Raw genomic sequence first — 19,120 nt, 5'->3', positions numbered from 1 at the left:
CAATTATTGGCAGTTTCACTTATGTACATAATACTTTTTGCTACTATTATGAGATTGATTTTGCTTCAATTGCAATTACAAAATTATTTATAAACACATAATTTTAATTTTGACTCTCCCAGGTCGCTCACTAAAGTTGTATACATCCCCTAGATAACGTAATTAACTAATATATGCAATGTAAATTTGTAAAATGGGTTCTCCAACTGTTTTTTAAATAATGAGTTTTGCATGAATGACTTTTAATATGAATTTAGGTTTTTGTTTTTTTGTTTTGGTTTTGTTTTTGTAGTGGACAAGTCTCCTTGCAATTTATTCAAAAGAAAAGAAAATATTACATACGGACATGTCTTGAAAGCACAGTTTCATTGGCATTAGCCGCAACAAGCGACTCCACAACAACTAGAGTATCCTCTAACATATGCAAGCCTAAAGGTAAAGTAAAAATATAGTTGGCAAATCCGTTGGTAAGACAATTAGTTTTCCTATAAATATGTGAAATTTGAACTATCCAGTCTCGATATATAAAGCAATGACGAAAACTAAAATGGGAGGGAGAATCAGTTGTAGTCTATGAATTTAGTTGGTCATGATTTGACTTATAATCTTATACTAGATACTAACCCGCTATAGACCGCGGGCTGAACATTTTATTTTAGAAATTTTTTGAAAAATATAATGGTTTTTGACAAAAATTGTTGGTTTAGAATTTTTGCAATTTTTTCAATTTTTAAAATGTTTATTGAAAATATGACATGAATAAAAAACTGAGGATGTAATAATGAATAAAATAGTTTAAAACTTTGTTTAGAAACCACAAATAAATCCTTGCTATAGTTCTGAAATAAGTAAGAATTTATAACTAACATTTAAACACATTATAATATAGTAAGTAAGAATCCTTGCTATAGTGCTGTATTTATAGGATGAAGGATGATTATTTGGTTAGGATCGTATTGTAGTGATATTGTTGTGAGTACTTTTTGAAAAGATACGGTATTTGGTTTTTTAAAAGAGTATATTATATTCTTAGTTATAAGAGGATAAAATTTTTGTTAAGGAAATATCTTATGATATTTTTTTGTAAAGAAGATAAAGATTTTGTTGAGGGAATGTTTTAGACGTGAAACAAATTAAGAGGATAAAGACTATGTAACCCTGCGATTTTGGTTGTGTAGTCGAGTAGGATTATTAATTTTAAATAATTACTAATTACTAATTATCTTTTATAGCCTCTATTGTTTTAGCCTTTGTTTAACCATTTCTAATGGCAATTACATGTAATTTCTTACACTTTTTAAAGTTACTTTTAATTTTGTACTTCTCAATTAATAGAGTATAAGATAAGATATAAGGTAAGCTGACATGGCTAAAATCGAAATACACAAATCTTATTCAAGTGATAAGATTGTCTTCTTATTAGTCTTATTTTTTTTAACTAAAGTAAATTTTTCGATCAATATTTAATATAGAGTACGCTATTGTAATGACAGTTACAATTTATTTTTAAGAAAATCGATTATTAAAGGGTTAAACAATTTTTTATTTTATTTGTATGAAAAACTTTAAACGACAACTAATTTGAATGAAAGAGAGAATCAATCTTAATCTAAAAACACGTATTTTAGTGTGGGATTTTAGTAACCCACACATAACTAATTAAATATGTATTTTAGTGTGGGATTTTAGTGTTATTTTAGTAACTAAATAATTCTTATATGTTGAGTTTCGTATAACAAACTCTGTTTAGTGTAATAATAAAACTTTATAATTTATTGTGTGATCTTGACTTTCTGTGGAATTTGATCCTTAAATACTATAGTGATTTTTTAATTTGAGAGAGTAGCACTAGAGTTACTTTAAGCATATCAAACTCATTTGCTAAATTTTTTTAAAAATTCTCATTTTTTGTTTTCTCAATTCCATACTTCTTTATCCACTTAGTAAATTGTATGTTCCAAGAAATAACAACATTGAGACACACATCAAATCGATTTGGTGGAAGGACACATATCATGAATCATCGATATAACTATTGATGAATTATGTAACCATATATGGTTTTTCTAGAATAATACTTTTCATTTACATTATAAATTGGGAAATTTTCAAAAATACCCATTTTTCTATGTCATTTTTTTAAAATATCCTTTCATGGTGTCCATTTTCAAAAATACCCATTTTTAATATATAAAATGATAAAAATATAAATCATAAATCCCAAATACTAAAAATATCCCTTAAAAACTATACTCTAAATGTAAATTGGGAACCCAAACTTAAAAAAAAATTCTAAAAATTAATTTAACATAGTGTAATTGTGTAAAAGATGGCAAAAATGAAAATATTCAAAAAGGAGCATTTTTGAAAAAGAGTATGCCAAAAAAGCATTTCTAACAAATTATCTTGAGGATTATTTATAATATAATTCTGAGGAACTCTCACATCAAACACTTGACTTCAAGGGAAAAATGGCCTGGCTTCCCATCTGTTGTTTTCCTTATAATACAATTGAAGTCTCGACCACATCGAGTTTTGAAGCTAATGTAGAAGATTGCATTCTCCGCCTTCACCTTCTTCCATGACTCCACATTTTCTTTGGTTCTTACAACTATCTTCTTCATCTCAAATGGCTTTGCAGACTCCATCTCATTCTGCATTACACACATCACCAAAACCAAGTTTTAAAAGAGATCATTCATAGCCTTGACCAAAAAAAAAAACCCTCTTTGTTTTTGGTCATGTCTTTTTCTTCCCCACCAGTTTAGATTGCCATTTGGAGAACAATGCGAGTTCTGCGTATAGATGAAGCCATTCATTCTCTTCTAACTCTGAATCTTTCATCTGCGTCATGTCAACAACATCGGGAAGATGGGTATCTCTAATTAGTCTTTAACACATTGAAAAGCTCACCTCGTAGTATTGCAGCTTATCCCTTCCTGTTAGTGCGTCTTCCCGCATCCACTCAGGCATATCTCCTGTGAAGAAATTATCGACGAGATCTTTGTTCCATTCAAGATATTTGTCTCCCTCCTCTAAGAGACACAAGTTGACACAACCAATATTGCATTAGCCGAATTGAAATAGTACTAGTGACATCCAAGAAGATACACGCTGAGAGATGTTTTAACTAAAGGTGCATCACCCATTTTACATTAATATTTACCTGGAGTTTTAGGCTTTAATTTGCATCGCGTTGTAATTGCGCTCAAGCAATCTATATTCTCAACTGCATACCTAACTTGCGTTTCGAACTCACAACTGGAATTGCCTATTGGATCCATTGCCTCGAAAGTTATGAAATAAGTAATTAATGAGGTTATCCATAAGTCACACTTGTGCACCTTCAAAATTTTTAAGTTTGTCCCCTACAAGATCAAAAAGGAGCAAAGACGAACAGCAAAAAAAAACAAAAAAAAAAGGATCTAGTGAGATTCAAAGTTACAGTAAAATCACGAGAACATGTACGAATATGTATAATATTTATACCTTTTGCAGATTGTAGCAATGAAGTCCAACTCTACTGAAGAGGTCTACATGTTGATTAGGTCCATATAATGCAAAGTCATCCCTTTGTTGTTTGTAATAATCAGTATCTTCTCTCTAAACAGATCACAGAAGAATAAGTAATATAACCTTTTAATGCAAATATCTCAGATCAGTGGAGACCTAAGGTTCATCCACAATCAAATCCAATTACCCGAAGATTCCAAACATGTGGCTTGATGTAGGTAGATTCTTGAGGTCTCTCATCTTCCAGCTTCTCATTAATCAGCGGTGGTTCCTCGGTCGTGTCTCTGGCTTCTTGCTTCCACATTCCGTTACCCATTTTTTTGCAAATATCACCAAGCCTTAACCTCGAATTTAGAATCTATTTGAGTTAAGCTAAACACACACACGATCAATAATTAAGAAAATTTAAAAAAGTCACGACTCGGCAGAGAAGTGATTGACATGCAAGAGCAGATTTAAACTCAAATTCACCACGCAAATACACTCATTCTTAAAGCCTCATAAAAGTTTCCATTTCAGAACTACTCACCTTCTTCACCTATGAAGTTCGATAAGATCAAGATCGCTATGGAGGACACCTTCAACACCAATGTCTTTGGTATATATAAAAAAAGAGAGATACAATTGGATGGTTTGAATTTGTGGATTTAGATATCTTTTTAGGCCTAAAATAATTAATACTAGAAGATTTAGCTTTTGAGGGGCTACTTTTCCTTTTTCCTTTTTATTAACTCAAACTTTGACACAACATTTTGGACTAATGTATTATATAAATCTTTTCTCTTGTTATAATTTGGACAAATATATTTGTACTTTTAGCTTTTTAATTGAGCATACAGTATATATATAATTTTACAAACAAATGAAGGTAGTTTGTGTTTAGTTTTTATAACTTTACACACATATTTGGATAAATATCTGATTTATAATGGCATTTTTAATAAAGTTTTAGGGATGAGGTATTTTTGAAAAGTGGTTTTGAAAATATTCAATTTATAATTTGAAAAATGAAAAAATTTAAAAAAATGTTCAATTTAATTATTCATATTTATTGTATTTAAATTAATGGATTGAATCACATTCAACTCAATTTAATATTTTCCAACCATTTGTAGCCTAAAGAGTTGACGCCCTCTACTTAGTGTTGATTGGTTCTCCCGCTACCTCCTGCAAACGCTGCGTTTGCGGGTAGTAGCGGTTGCTAGCGATTGGAACCAATCACAGAAACCGCTCCCAATCGCTCCTAACCGCTTCAAACCACTGAATTCCAAAAGCTGCTTCCCGCAAGCGTTTGTGGTTGCGGGCGATTGCGGTTAGATTTTTTTTTTGTTTGTAATGAAATCAATGATAATGAACTTTTTTTTTTTGTTATATCTTCTATCTAACCATTTTACTCATTAAGAATGAGAGAAAATTAAGTACGGATACGATTGCAGAGATTATAAAATAAACAATTAGAAGAAAATAATATTCTAATTAACAATAACTCGGAAACTTGATATAAATGTATTGGCACATCGCACATAAGTTCAAAAAAATCTAAATAAATATAATATTTCATCAGAAATTTATGAAAATAAAATTATTTGTGAAAAATATTAAAACAAATCACCAGTGACTCTTCTCAACTCTCACTTGACTATTCCTACTTATGCAACTATTTACCCACGATCAAAGAGAAAAGAGAAGAGATCTACGATCTAAAGCATATGTTTTGTCATTTATCAAATTACTTGATTAAATTTTTGGTGAAAAGCCAAATGCATAAAGGAATAAGTATTTCAGTATGAAATTTATTTGTTTTTTGAGTAATTATTTTAGTATTTTTTTTAAAAAGAATTAATTATAAATCAAGTTTAATAAAAATTTTGGTGTTTTTAAACATTTATATATTATATATTACTTTTATAATGTTCCAACCGCTATTGCACCCGCTGGTCAACCAGTCGTAAACCTCCCGCAAACGCACCAATTTTAAACCGCTAAACCAGTCGTTCAAAACACTTAATAACGCTTGAAACCGCAATCGCCCACTTCTGCAATCTCCCGCAACCGCAACCGCAGCGTTTGAACCAGTTAGTACATTAGGTGTTGACAGCGTTTGCGGGTGGTAGCGGTTGCTAGCGATTGGTACCAATCACACAAACCGCTTCCAATCGCTCCTAATCGCTTTCAATCGCTCCCAAGCATTGTATTCCAAAAGCTGCTTCCCGTAAGCGTTTGCGGTTGCGGGCGTTTGCGGTTGGAATTTTTTTAAACAAAAAAAAGTCAGAAAATACTAAATTTTTTTTTCCTTATATCTTCAACCTAACCATTGTACCCATAAAGGATGAGAGAAATTGAAGTACTAATACGATTGAGGAAATTAGAATATAAACAATTTCAAGAAAATAAGATTCCAATTAACAAAAAAAAAACCAAAAAAATATGATGTAAAACTATTAGCACATCGCACATACGTTCCAAAAAACCTAAAAAATATATAACATTTCATCAGAAGTTTAAAAAAATAAGATTATTTGTGAAAATATTAAAACAAATTATCAATGACTCTTCTTTACTCTTTCATAATTAATTTACCTTAGCCTTGTAATTCAATGTAAAGAACTTATTGAGTGTGTGTGATTTAGCAGAGAATATCTATAATCTAAAGCATAAGTTTTGTCATTTGTCATATTACTTGATTAAATTTTGGATGAAAAACCAAATGCATAAAGTAATAAGTATTTCAATATAAAATTTATTTATTTTTTGAATAATTATTTTTTAGTATTTTTAAAGATTTTTAATTCTAAATCAAATTTAATAAAGTTTTTGATGTTTTTAAATATTTATATAATTATATATTATATTTATTATGTTTTAACTGTTAATGCAACCGTTGGTCAACCAGTCATTAAACTCCCTCAAACGCACCCATTATTGAATGCCCGCTTCCGCAATCTCCCGCAAACGCTGCGTTTGAACAAGTTAGGCCCTTAAAGTCATTTTGTTTCCATTCAATAGTTTGTTTCCATGCTCGTTTTAAACATACTCATAAAGCCTTAATACTTTTCACCATTGTAAGCAACCAAAATTTTGTTGAATAAATTTGGAATTCCAACAACGGAAGAAATCGATGAACTGTAGTAGAAAAATGATGATAAACCCCAATTTATTATATTAAGGTGTGAAGAGAAGAGACTCATCTCAAAAGAGTCATCTAATAGCTTATTGCTTATATGAGAAAAACGAAAATTTGGTGCTCTTGCTCTGGAATTGTGTGTTAGTGTTTGTATGTAATCTTATTATATAAAGTTCGATGACAAAATTACTAATTAACGAGATCATGACATGTATCAAATATATTGATAAAATGTTGATATGTATCAAAAATTAATATGTCAATTATTTGATTTTTATTATTTTACTATTCTACGTGAATAAGGCACATTTTTATTAGTTGCAGTTGTAATATTTAGACTAATATTATTCTACGTGATATTGGCCACGTTTCTAGAAACAAAATATGTCAGTTATTTGATTTTTACTATTCTACGTGATATTGGCCACGCTTTCTAGAAACAAAAAAGTTTAAAAAATATTTACCTATCACTATAAGGAAATTGAGAATATGTCTTATTATATAAAGATGTCTACTAAGCTTGATGTCAAAATTACTCATTAACGAGATTGTGACCTATGTCAAATATATTGATAAGATGTTGACACATGTCAAATTTTTTTTTATAAACGTAAAACAGCTAATTATATTTACAGAATTTTACATGTTTACATTTTAAAACATTTATTTCCCTAAATCAAAAAGGAAAACTAACAAAACTTATATATAAAGCTTGATGTCAAAGTTACTCATTAACAAGATTGTGACATGTGTCAAATATATTGATTAACATCTTGACACAGGTCAATTGTTTTTTTTATAAACGTAGTAGGACAGCTAATTATATTTACAGAATTTTACATGTTTATATTTTAAAACATTTATTTTCCTCAAAAAGGAAAACTAACAAAATCAATATATTTTCCTTTGTATGCTAATTATATTATACGTGGTTTCTCAATGAATTTGACATGTGTAAGCAAAAACTTAATTTATTAGGCATGTATATTAATAACTAAATAATGAATAACAAAGTTAAAAAGAATAACATAAGTTATTTAACATAATTTTAGTCGGATATAAATTGTATTTATCGTTGTAATATAATTTTTTTATTGTAAGTAAGTACACAAAACCTTGAAAGAATAAATAAATTTTTAAAAAATCAATACATGATTTGTATAAGTATAGTTTTACATGTTTTATTTTAAAGTTTTAATGCATGTAGTAATATGAGAAACCTGAAATAAAATAAAAAAATGCGTTTGTAAGAATTAATTTTTGGTTAATTAATTAAAATTGACAAAAGTATTACTTTATGAAATTATGAAATATAGAAAAATAATATTTAGGATATTTTTGGATTTCCAAAATTTTTGTGGATGTTAACTGATTTTTTTACTGATTATTTTTATTGTTAAATTTAAAATACTAACCAATATACATATTATCTCATTTGTTCTCATATTATTTTTATTATTAAAAAATTTAATTAATCCATGAAGAAGTTAATTATGATTTTAAGATGAAACATATAGTTAAATGTGATTACTAAACTGAATGTCTAACGATGAAATTTATTTTAGATTAAATAGATTAAAAATTTTTCAAATATTTATATGTATCATTTAAAAAAATTCATTCAAGAATATTAGTAATTTTTAATGTTTAATTTAATAATTTTAACACATGTATTTTTGTAATGCATATGTCAAAACATAGGATAATTTGAAAACAAATTATAAATTATAGGAATGAATCTTCAGTTATTGAGAATTTCTCTGTATCTTTATATATGTTTTTATTTTATAAATTTTACTCATTTTTAAAATTGTTTATGACATGAGGTAAAATTAGTACTTATGAGATAATGACATAACAAATATATCTTAAATAATGTTGATTGAGTTTTTTTGACAAATTATATTTTGTTAATTTTTATTTATATTTTCAGTTCTTACTAAGATATAGATTTGATATGAGGTATTAATTGTGTTTGATATAAAATATTTAGTTCTATGCATTAAGATGAAATGTGTAATTAAACTTAAAATATGGTCTGTTATGATGGTATAAATATTTAAATGGCACTTCCTGTCCTATAAGAGTTTTTGGATCAAAGCAAAAAAATTAATAAACAATAAATATTATGTCATTTATAAAACTTCTACCAATAGGAAATATATTGCATAATTCAAATAGTCATAAATTGTTATATTAATAAAAATTGAACATAAAAATTTGAGAAAATATTATAAAACTCTTATATAATGGAATTGAAAGAGTATTAAATGTAATATGAGAGGTTTATATTCAATATTAAAATGTTACAAAATAAAATCTAAAAACATTTATGTTACTACTTAACTATTCTCAATAATTTTTTTAATTTTTATCCGCGTAATAACGCGGGCCTTATCTAGTAAGTATATAATAATGTATATATTAACATAGAACAACAAAATTGTCATACGCGATACGTGCATAAACTGTTTTGTGATCAATCAAGACACATAAAACGTGTTTTTATGTTTACACACATTTGGCGTGTTTCAGTATAATAAGAATTAATTAGTATATAATCAGTTTATATATACTCAACTTTTGCAAGCTATCTGCATAAAGAATTAGAAACAGTTTAATACAAAAATAAGAAGTTCAGTTTAAATTCACAAAGGGAAAACTACAAAGTTCGAAGTGTACACACAATAAATCTCTCATGCCTGCCATACGTTCATCAGTTGTTTGAAGGTAGTGGACCACTACCCTCCAGAAGCTGGTGAATCGATATGGCAGCTATAAGAGGCGTTACTGTGTTTACACTTGAAGAGACTGCAAGAGCAATCCACTAAACCACAATCCCTAGCTAATGCCAATATCTAAACATGTGGTTTGTAATACTATAAATCTTTTTGAGTCGAGTAGTGTTTTAATTTAGCTATACCGGGTTTGTTTAAAAAGCGAGCATTTTATTACAAGTCTTGTGAGAAACTTGGATATTTCAGCAACTGGGTTTTGTTTAAAAACCTGAGAATTAATGCCTTTTTTACTTTCAAGTTTGGGTACGGTCCGTACGGAGATTGTGGCTAATACTCTTGTGAAAATGTGTATAGACAGTAGTGTTGAGATTAATGCCTTTTTTTTTGTTGAGATTTCAGGGATGTCTATATAAGTTTGTTCGATAACCAAAATATCAATGACTATTATGTACTCTTGAGAAGTGGAAAATGTCGTTAGAGACATTTTGGTCTATGCTGGTTTGCTTCATATTTTATCGTTAAAATATTGTTGGCTACATATGTATGGTAAACTTAACTGGGGGAAAGTAGCATCTTTAAAAGTCAGTCTCTTGAAAGCCTATGCTTTGAAAATATTAAAAAATCCATTTAGGTTTTGTTATCCGCCACGATGCAACGCATTAAGATAAAAATATGTTGACAATTGGATGAAGATGTTCAGAACCATAAACATCTTCTATTACTAAAACTCAAAATTCAAAACTCAAAGAGTACTTTCATCAGCCTAAAAACGCAATCCTTTTAAAAGAAGAAAATATAAACTAACTATACTACATTAGATGAATCTTGCTGGTCAGATGAGACCAAAACTCACATCTGTGTGAGGCCTTTGTTGAGCCATTAGACAGATTCTTCCCCTGTCTCATCCTTTTTCTTGTCGGAATCTTTATCGACATTGCCACAACGGAAGTAGAAAATCTGAAGCAAGATAATAAAATCAAGCACAGCACATCCTCCAGCATCAACAAGCCATGGTAGATTCGGTTTGATATTCGACCATTCAACACTGTGCACAAGTATGCTTGCAACATAAGTCACATTACCAAGAAGCGCAAAGAAGAACATCAATGGATTCAATCCTCCAGCATGTCCATTCCTCACAGTCATATATATTTGAGGAAACCTTCCACCCAAGTAAATAGCTGCCATTGCCCATCCCAACAACATTCCGATATTGTAGTTTCCTCCTCCCAAGTTACCGCTACTGACATCCAAAAGCTTTCTTGCTCCTCCAACAACAACAAACACTCTATCTTTCTCTCTCAAATCCATACTCCTCGAACCACTTAACATATTGAAAGATCCAAAAAACAAGAAGACAGAGACAACACATAGCATAGATTTGGTAGAAGGACGCTTGGCTTCCGCATGAAGCAAAGGCTCTTCCACATCAACCACCTGATGATCCCTTCTGTTTTTCAACCGCGGGTAGTAATGGCCGTAATATATTGACTGAACATAGAGAACAAGTGTAGCCAGTGCATACACCACAGCCGCGTAGAATTGCACCGGAAGACTAGCTGGTTCCAACAAGCAGCCAACAATATTGAAGATATCACCGAGCATCCATGTCGTTAAGAAGGCTATAGAGACACCATCAATGGATTTTTGATTGTAATTACTTATAATCTGCGGTATCTCGGCAACACTCCAACTGATAACACTGATGACACCAAGCGATATTGACAATCCATGTCGGAACAACATTGTTCTTCACGTATCGATACAGCCAAGTAAACCTGTTGATAAACCCTAAAAACCAAAATTACAAGTAGATGAAGATTATGTAAAGCAGTAAAGGTTAGATTGTATTATTTATAAAGGGCTTTTGATTGTTAGAAGATAAATAGGAAAAGGGTTTGAAAACTACATCGACCAAATTCTAAGAGGAATGGGAAAAGGGTCTTCAGATAGGAGAGAACGAGAAATCCCTATTGATGTATTGGTTATAACTGATTTTGTTTTTTATTTTTTATTTTTATTTTATCACAATGATAATTAAGTAATTAGAAAGAATTTATCCCAATAATTAGAAAAATAATAACTATAATATATTTTGTCTATGGTCACACTCAATGTGTTAATAATTTTCCAAAGGCGATCGAGACTTTGATCAAGTCTCTTACTATATCACCAACCAGTATAGAAAAAAACCATAAACTAACAAAAGTCTAACATTTTCCAATTAATTTCTAAAAATATATGTTTTCAATTCAAGTTTGATTTTTCTTATATATAATTATCTTTGTTAGTAAGTACTTATATATAAAAACTAGTAAATATGTTATCATCTTCAATCAGAAACTTTCATTTCTCTGTTTTCCTCTGTTTTTGTTATTTTGTTGTTCTCTCTGAATCTCTCCTTTCATTTTCCCGGGGAAAACAGTACTAGAGAGATCAATCATCGACCAAAGCCATCTTGGTGGTGTCTTCAGAGATGGGTTTAGTCAACGGGAGAGTTTCGTTGACCTATCTCTTCCTTGCGTTGACCATCATCATCGTCGCCATGGTGGTCGTGGACGCGAGGTTTGTGGTGGAGAAAGAAAGCATAAGCGTGCTGAATCCGGAGGAGATGAGGTCGAAGCGTGACGGCTCCATCGCCAACTTCGGGTTACCCGATTACGGCGGGTTTTTAATCGGGGCGGTGGTTTATCCGGATAGTAAAACCGATGGATGCTCTGCTTTTGGTAAAACCTTCAAGCCCAAGTTTCCTCGTCCCACTATTCTTCTTCTCGATCGTGGAGGTACAAATTGTTTTAAAACATCTTCACAAGTTAAAACCTCTGTTGTTGTTCATTTACTGTTGTTTTGCAAATAGTTGAAACATGTCTTTGTTCTAAGACTTGATTGGTACGAATTTCAAATACGGTTTGTTCTGAATTCTAGGTTGTACTGCAAATTTAGGTTTAGAGTTCAAAGATATAAACTTTAGTCACTTGTGTCCTTCCCAATCCACCATGTTAACTGTAATAGCCAATAGGACTGATGGGTTATGGTGCAAATTCACATTTGAGTTGAAAGATTTGAACTTTGTAAACTGCAGAACCCCCAATATATAGAACTCGAATCTGTGTTAATGTTCTGTTTCATTAGTTGAAGTGTTATATCTTTGCTCCATTACTGGATGTTTCAGGTTGCTACTTTGCCTTAAAAGCGTGGCACGCGCAGCAAGCAGGAGCCGCGGCAGTTCTTGTGGCGGATAACGTAGACGAGCCATTGTTGACAATGGATTCACCCGAGGAGAGCAGAGACGCGGATGGTTTTATTGAGAAGCTAACAATCCCATCGGTTTTAATCGATAAATCGTTCGGAGATAGCTTAAGACAAGGGTTTCAGAAAGGGAAAAACATAGTTTTGAAACTAGACTGGAGAGAATCAGTGCCTCATCCTGATCAGAGAGTAGAATATGAGCTGTGGACTATTAGCAACGACGAGTGTGGTGCACGGTGTGATGAGCAGATGGATTTTGTCAAGAACTTTAAAGGTCATGCTCAGATACTCGAGAAAGGCGGTTATGCTGCGTTTACGCCGCATTATATCACTTGGTTTTGCCCTTTTCAGTATATAAACAGTCCACATTGTAAGTCTCAGTGTATAAACCATGGGAGGTATTGTGCTCCTGACCCTGAGAACAATTTCAGAGAAGGGTATGAAGGGAAAGATGTTGTGTTTGAGAATCTGAGACAGCTTTGTGTGCATCGAGTTGCCAATGAGAGTAGCCGGCCTTGGGTTTGGTGGGATTATGTTACTGATTTCCATTCTCGATGTTCGATGAAGGAGAAGAAGTATAGCTTAGAGTGTGCTGAGAGTGTCATCAAATCTCTGAGTAAGAATCCTTTTTTTTTCTTTTTAGATTATGAAGAAAGAGAGTCTTTTTTGTTTTGGTTATGAATCTTCAAAGACTTGTTTCAGAGTTACCAATTGAGAAGATCAACAAATGCATCGGTGATCCTGAGGCTGATATCGAGAACCAAGTTCTAAGAACTGAGCAAGTAGCTCAGGTCAGTTTTCACATTTCTTTATTTAGATTTTCAAGAAGCATTTCAGAGGTTTGGTTTTTAACTGTAAAGTATGTAATTTATTTCAAGATTGGCCGAGGAAAGCGTGGAGATGTTACAATATTGCCAACATTAGTCATCAATAACGCTCAATATCGAGGTTTAGATCTTAATACTTTTCAATTTCACCCTCTCTTTCTGAAAATGCTGAAATGTATGTTGTTACTATTTGTAATTGTGAAGGGAGATTGGAGAGGACGGCTGTTCTAAAGGCAATATGTGCTGGATTCAATGAAACATCAGACCCTCCCATTTGCTTAAACACAGGTCTAGAGACAAATGAGTGCCTTGAAGACAATGGTGGTTGCTGGCAGGACACAAAAGCAAACATAACTGCTTGTAAAGTATGTCATAAAACCGAGCTTATCACATCACATCTCACCACTATATTAAATATCAAAATCAGTTTGTTTCGAAATGTTTTAAACCTGAATTCTTTTCGTTTGATCAGGACACATTCAGAGGACGACTCTGCGAGTGTCCCGTTGTAAAAGGCGTACAATATAAAGGCGACGGGTACACTTCATGTACACGTAAGTTCACACTTCACACAACATAGCCCTCAAATGTTTGAGACCAGTTTCTTGCTTTTTATCTGAACACCTGATCTGTAATTGCGCTTTGCAGCTTATGGACCTGCGAGGTGTACTATAAACAATGGAGGTTGCTGGTCTGACACAAAAAATGGCTTAACTTTCTCGGCTTGCTCAGTTTAGTGATTCTCTTGTTATAATCCAATCCCTCCCTTTCAAAATTCTTGTTTTAGTTTAATCATCTCTTTGTTATTTATGAACAATTAGGACTCTGTGTCTACTGGCTGCAAATGTCCTCAAGGTTTCCAAGGCGACGGTTTCACGTGTGAAGGTTCTTAACTCTTAACTTGAAAGAAACCACATAATCATTTACCAATTACTGTATGTAATTATGTGTTCTGATATGGCTCTATTGCAGATATTAACGAATGCAAAGAGCGTTCAGCGTGTCAATGCAGCGGTTGCAGATGCAAGAACTCATGGGGTGGATACAAATGCAGTTGTTCTGGTGACCGGCTCTACATAAATGATCAAGATACTTGCATAGGTAAATATATTAATCAAGATTTACAACTCAAATTTCCATAACAATTATTCTATTTAAATTTGATAATCTCAACCACATTTTACAGAGAGATATGGATCAAAATCAGCATGGTGGCTCACAGTCTTGATACTGGCTATCGTCGCAGTAGCAGGTTTAGCTGGTTATCTATTCTACAAATACCGGTTCAGGGTACTACTCTTTCTGATTCCACAAAAGCATTTTGACCTTAACGGTTTTAGGATTTTCAAACTAATTTATTCCGATTTTACCTGACAGTCTTACATGGACTCGGAGATTATGACGATCATGTCACAGTATATGCCGCTTGAGAGCCAAAGAGCTCGTGAAGTTCCATCAGAAGTTGAACCTCTCACACAAAACTCTACACCCTAATACTTATATGACCAAAGTCCAAAGTAACAGAAACTATCTTTGTATAATTCATGAACAGAATAATAGTTCCTACACAAAGAAATGATTGAAATCATCATCATTCATGTGATGTACATATGAACTACATTGTAAAAATAAAAGAGTGAAAGATAGAGTTATGTTTATTTTATGGCAAAAAATAAATCTACGTTGTATTTGACAAATTTGGGTGTAAAGAAACTCTTAAATCAATGTAGAGGGAAAAAAAATGCTAAAAATGCTTTCATTGAGAGTTGAACTCAAGACCTCCCGCTTACTAAACGGGTGCTCTAACCAACTGAGCTATGAAAGCTTTCTTGTCTTACTTTATTAAATATAGGATATATATTTAATTTTAACTAAAACTTGAAAACAAAGGATAACGATCTTCGTCTTCTTCTCCCTCTCCTAAACCCCATTTCTTTCTCAGTTGAGGAATAATGGCTTCTTCAGTCTCTCTTCAGTACCTGTCCAACACCTTCATCTCCAAACCTCAGGTTCTTCTTAATCATGTCTCTCTATATCACCTAATGTTTCTCTGTAACATGTGTTTGCGTCTTTGTCTGAAATTTTCTGACTACTCAAATTTTTCCGGGACACAAAGGGTTTCTACAACGGAACTGTGTCAGCACCAAGACCCAGAAGCAATTTTGTAAGAGAGAGACAAAATGGTGTCCGACCCATCAAAGTTACTTCTCTTCAGACACAACCTTTCCCTCTGTTTCAACCTCCTGCTTCCGAAGAATCTTCCTCGTCGGAGGTAAAATTTTGAATCTTTGTCTTTTTAGGGTCCAAATGAGTTCTAAAGGAAGTAACTTTAGACCAATTCTGTGCATTTGCCCCTCATCTGTGAAATTGATTTTTTCATTAGCTGGAGCCAGCAGATCCGGATTTCTACAAAATCGGATATGTTCGAAGTGTGAGAGCTTATGGGGTTGAGTTTAAAGAAGGCCCTGATGGTTTTGGTATCTATGCCTCTAAGGATATTGAACCTCGCCGTCGAGCTAGAGTCAGTCTTCTTTAAAGTTGTTTTTGTTCTTCTCTTTAGAGGCTTTCTTGTTTGAACTGTTTTTTTCTCACTTCAGGTGATAATGGAGATTCCTTTAGAATTGATGATAACTATTAGACAGAAGCACCCTTGGATGTTTTTCCCTGATATTGTTCCAATTGGTCATCCCATTTTCGATATCATCAACTCAACTGATCCTGAGGTAAATAACACATTTTGTGCTATTTGATATCATCATCTTTCTCAAAGTGCTTTCATTGTTAACAAAGTTTGTTTGGTTATTACAGATTGATTGGGATCTTAGATTAGCGTGTCTTCTGTTATTTGCTTTTGATCGGGAAGATCACTTCTGGCGACTCTATGGTGATTTCCTGCCAGCTGCTGATGAGTGCAGCAGCTTGCTTCTAGCTACGGAGGTGCATTGGTTTTTGTTTAAAACTGATCACATTTACTTTTCTGTGTTACAGTATCTATTAGCTGTGCTTTTGATGATATCTAACTCTGTGTGTTTTTGATATAGGAAGATCTTGCGGAGCTTCAAGATCCTGATCTTGTTTCAACTATTAGACAACAACAGAAACGAGTCCTAGAGTTTTGGGAAAAGAATTGGGTAACGAGGCATGAAGCCTAATATTTGTTTTGCAATATTATATGTTGTATATTTTAGGACATGGCTGTGTTTTGTTCATTGACAAGTTGTATTCCAACTCAGCATTCAGGTGTTCCTCTCAAAATCAAAAGGCTTGCTGAGGATCCAGAAAGATTCATTTGGGCGGTTAGTATTGCACAGACACGATGCATCAGTATGCAAACTAGAGTTGGTGCTTTGGTTCAGGAATTAAATATGATGATTCCTTATGCTGGTAAGAAAGATTTTGTTGTTTCATGTTGGGTTATTACAATCAATGTAATTGGTGTTGATGGCTCACAGTTGATCATGGATCATGGATTTGTATCATCTTCTCTGCAGACATGCTAAACCACTCCTTTGAACCAAACTGTTTCCTACATTGGCGTCCTAAAGATCGCATGCTTGAGGTTATGTCAAATGCTGGTCAAGCAATCAAGAAAGGCGAAGAGGTAAGGGACTCAAAATGTTCCAAAAGTGTCAGGTTCACTTCACTGCATTATCTAATCTCATTTTCCTATATTGCTTTTGGCAGATGACGATTAACTACATGCCAGGACAGAAGAACAACATGCTTATGGAAAGATATGGCTTCTCAACTCCTGTGGTAATGCTTTTCACAACAACAAAGCTATGGTTACTTTGCTAGTTTCTTTGTTTATGTTATTTTTTTGGGTTTTGCTGCAGAATCCGTGGGATGCTGTAAAGTTCTCTGGAGATGCTCGCATCCATTTAAATTCCTTTTTATCCGTCTTCAATATTTTTGGTCTTCCTGAAGAATATTACCATGATAGTAAGTTTTGTTTTCTTTCGTTTGCTCTCTATTCCTCAACAAAAGAAAGAAAAATGAACATGAATGTTTACCTAAATCTATGGCAGGCGAGTTATCAGGAGGTGATACTTTTGTTGATGGAGCAGTTATAGCTGCAGCAAGGATATTGCCTACTTGGTCAGACATAGATCTTCCTCCAATTCCAAGTGCGGAGAAAAAAGCAGTTAAAGAGTTGCAAGATGAATGTAGAAAGATGCTTGCGGAATATCCCACAACAGCAGATCAAGACCAGAAATTGCTAGGTATTGTATAGCCATTAAAGATATGTATACACTGATTAGTTATTATCGAATAAAGATTAACACTTAAGCTTTCTCTCTTCCTTGGCAGATTCAATGTCAGAAGCAAGGACAACGTTTGTGACAGCGGTTAAGTATAGAATGCACAGGAAGATGTTCATTGGAAAGATCATCAAGGCACTTGACATCTATCAAGAACGGTTATTGTATTGATCCAATTCGTATTTAGTCCTCACTGCCTTTGATCTACTTAGAAACTGCACCATGGAATTGAAAGGTTCTGTTTTCTTGTTTAGTGTAAGCTTATGAATTAGTATGGAGCAGTTAGACTAAATTTCTTAGTTTGTTATATCGTAAACCAATGATAAACTTCTTTTTGGCTGTTTTAATGGGTTTGATTAGCCAACCAACGCTTTGGAATCATGTGTTTTTTTTGTTTCTGATCTTGAAATGGTGGTTACAAGTAAAATCATTTGGTGGGACTAGTTTAAGTCTCAAATTATCCCTTAATTATTGAACCCCCTAAGTCTGATATGATGAGTCTCAAATGTTTTAGGCTAACTTGTTGAACTTCAAATTTTGATGTTGCTTGTTGAACATTCTCAGCTGTAAAAAGGGGATGATGAGTAGTCTCACTAATTAATTATTACTTACTAATTAACCTTGTGGTTACACTAATCAATCAAATCATATTGCGTTTCTTCTACTCTTTGTCTTAGCATTACTCTTATTCAACAAAAAGTTACGGTCCAAACCAAACAAACCTACTTTGAGTTATACAGAACCATAAGCAATCCATTTGTTACCTTTGGCTAATACTTATATGATACATTGACTAACTTGATTCATAAATAATTCTCTTATCTTATTATATCTTCAATATATCGAGTTTTCATATTCTTGGAGTAAAACCACTATGTGTTTCACAATTCTTACCATGCATAATGAAATTACTCTAAATATTACTTTGAATTTATGATCAAACTTTAGTATAATCAAGTTAGACATAGAGTGATCTTGATGTATTATATGATACATTGACTAACTTGATTCATAATAATTCTTTTATCTTATTATATCTTCAATATATTGGGGAAAGGTTGGAAGGAATTAACACAGGTTCAATCCATCCTGGAAACAAAATTATAGTTGCGTGGGAAGTCTGTCAGTTGGGTCTTGGTCCAATTAGTTTAACTGGTAGTCAAAAATGCAGGCGGTCTGACTACCCCCTGGCATTAGTCGGAAAACATTCCAAATTCGGGATAGACAGTGTGGTGGCCCTTCGAGGAGAAGTTCACTCTGAAGCACTTCGGTGCGTTTCTACCGGGGCTGACCAGATCATCTGATAGGGTTTATCAAAAAAATAATATATATATATATATATATATACTGAGTTTCTTATTCTTAAATTAAAACCACTATGTGTTTCTCAATTCTTGGCTTCTTGCC

The 19,120-nt window shown here is 32.6% G+C and overlaps 4 protein-coding genes and 1 non-coding gene across 10 annotated transcripts; 2 read left to right on the top strand and 3 right to left on the bottom strand.

Moving 5' to 3' along the window:
* On the bottom strand, positions 2,407-4,136 carry LOC104731521 (UPF0725 protein At2g20620-like). Of its 6 annotated transcripts, none has more exons than XM_010450920.2 (7): positions 4,043-4,136; positions 3,701-3,885; positions 3,490-3,603; positions 3,167-3,368; positions 2,914-3,035; positions 2,761-2,844; positions 2,407-2,654 (listed from the first exon to the last, which is right to left on the bottom strand). In XM_010450920.2, exons 2-7 carry the CDS (start codon positions 3,827-3,829, stop codon positions 2,442-2,444), a joined length of 864 nt encoding a protein of 287 aa, XP_010449222.1. In that variant the 5' UTR covers positions 3,830-3,885; positions 4,043-4,136; the 3' UTR covers positions 2,407-2,441. The 6 variants fall into 6 exon arrangements, with proteins under 6 accessions (XP_010449222.1, XP_019089297.1, XP_010449223.1 ...); XM_019233752.1 differs by having other exon boundaries at positions 3,701-3,871; XM_010450921.2 differs by having other exon boundaries at positions 3,701-3,857.
* LOC104733460 (probable vacuolar amino acid transporter YPQ1) lies at positions 10,145-11,121 on the bottom strand. Its single transcript, XM_010453040.1, has one exon. It carries the CDS (start codon positions 11,119-11,121, stop codon positions 10,255-10,257), a length of 867 nt encoding a protein of 288 aa, XP_010451342.1. The 3' UTR covers positions 10,145-10,254.
* On the top strand, positions 11,679-15,109 carry LOC104731520 (vacuolar-sorting receptor 7-like). The gene is made up of 11 exons (XM_010450918.2): positions 11,679-12,158; positions 12,548-13,240; positions 13,327-13,415; positions 13,503-13,572; positions 13,656-13,816; positions 13,924-14,005; positions 14,100-14,182; positions 14,273-14,336; positions 14,424-14,552; positions 14,638-14,741; positions 14,829-15,109. The coding sequence occupies exons 1-11, from the start codon at positions 11,852-11,854 to the stop codon at positions 14,943-14,945; spliced, it is 1,899 nt and encodes a 632-aa protein (XP_010449220.1). The 5' UTR covers positions 11,679-11,851; the 3' UTR covers positions 14,946-15,109.
* TRNAT-AGU lies at positions 15,203-15,276 on the bottom strand. Its single transcript has one exon. It is a non-coding gene; the product is annotated as a tRNA-Thr (tRNA).
* Positions 15,366-18,081, top strand: LOC104731519 (protein PLASTID TRANSCRIPTIONALLY ACTIVE 14-like). Its single transcript, XM_010450917.2, has 12 exons — positions 15,366-15,460; positions 15,568-15,723; positions 15,835-15,972; positions 16,049-16,174; positions 16,260-16,388; positions 16,493-16,582; positions 16,685-16,835; positions 16,943-17,052; positions 17,136-17,207; positions 17,288-17,393; positions 17,480-17,674; positions 17,763-18,081. The coding sequence occupies exons 1-12, from the start codon at positions 15,404-15,406 to the stop codon at positions 17,882-17,884; spliced, it is 1,452 nt and encodes a 483-aa protein (XP_010449219.1). The 5' UTR covers positions 15,366-15,403; the 3' UTR covers positions 17,885-18,081.

The sequence above is a fragment of the Camelina sativa genome, chromosome 12 (assembly GCF_000633955.1).
Source record: "Camelina sativa cultivar DH55 chromosome 12, Cs, whole genome shotgun sequence".
NCBI classification, from domain to species: Eukaryota; Viridiplantae; Streptophyta; class Magnoliopsida; order Brassicales; family Brassicaceae; genus Camelina; species Camelina sativa.
The sequence above is the reverse complement of the archived record's forward strand: the minus strand, read 5'-3'. Positions and strand labels throughout refer to the sequence as shown.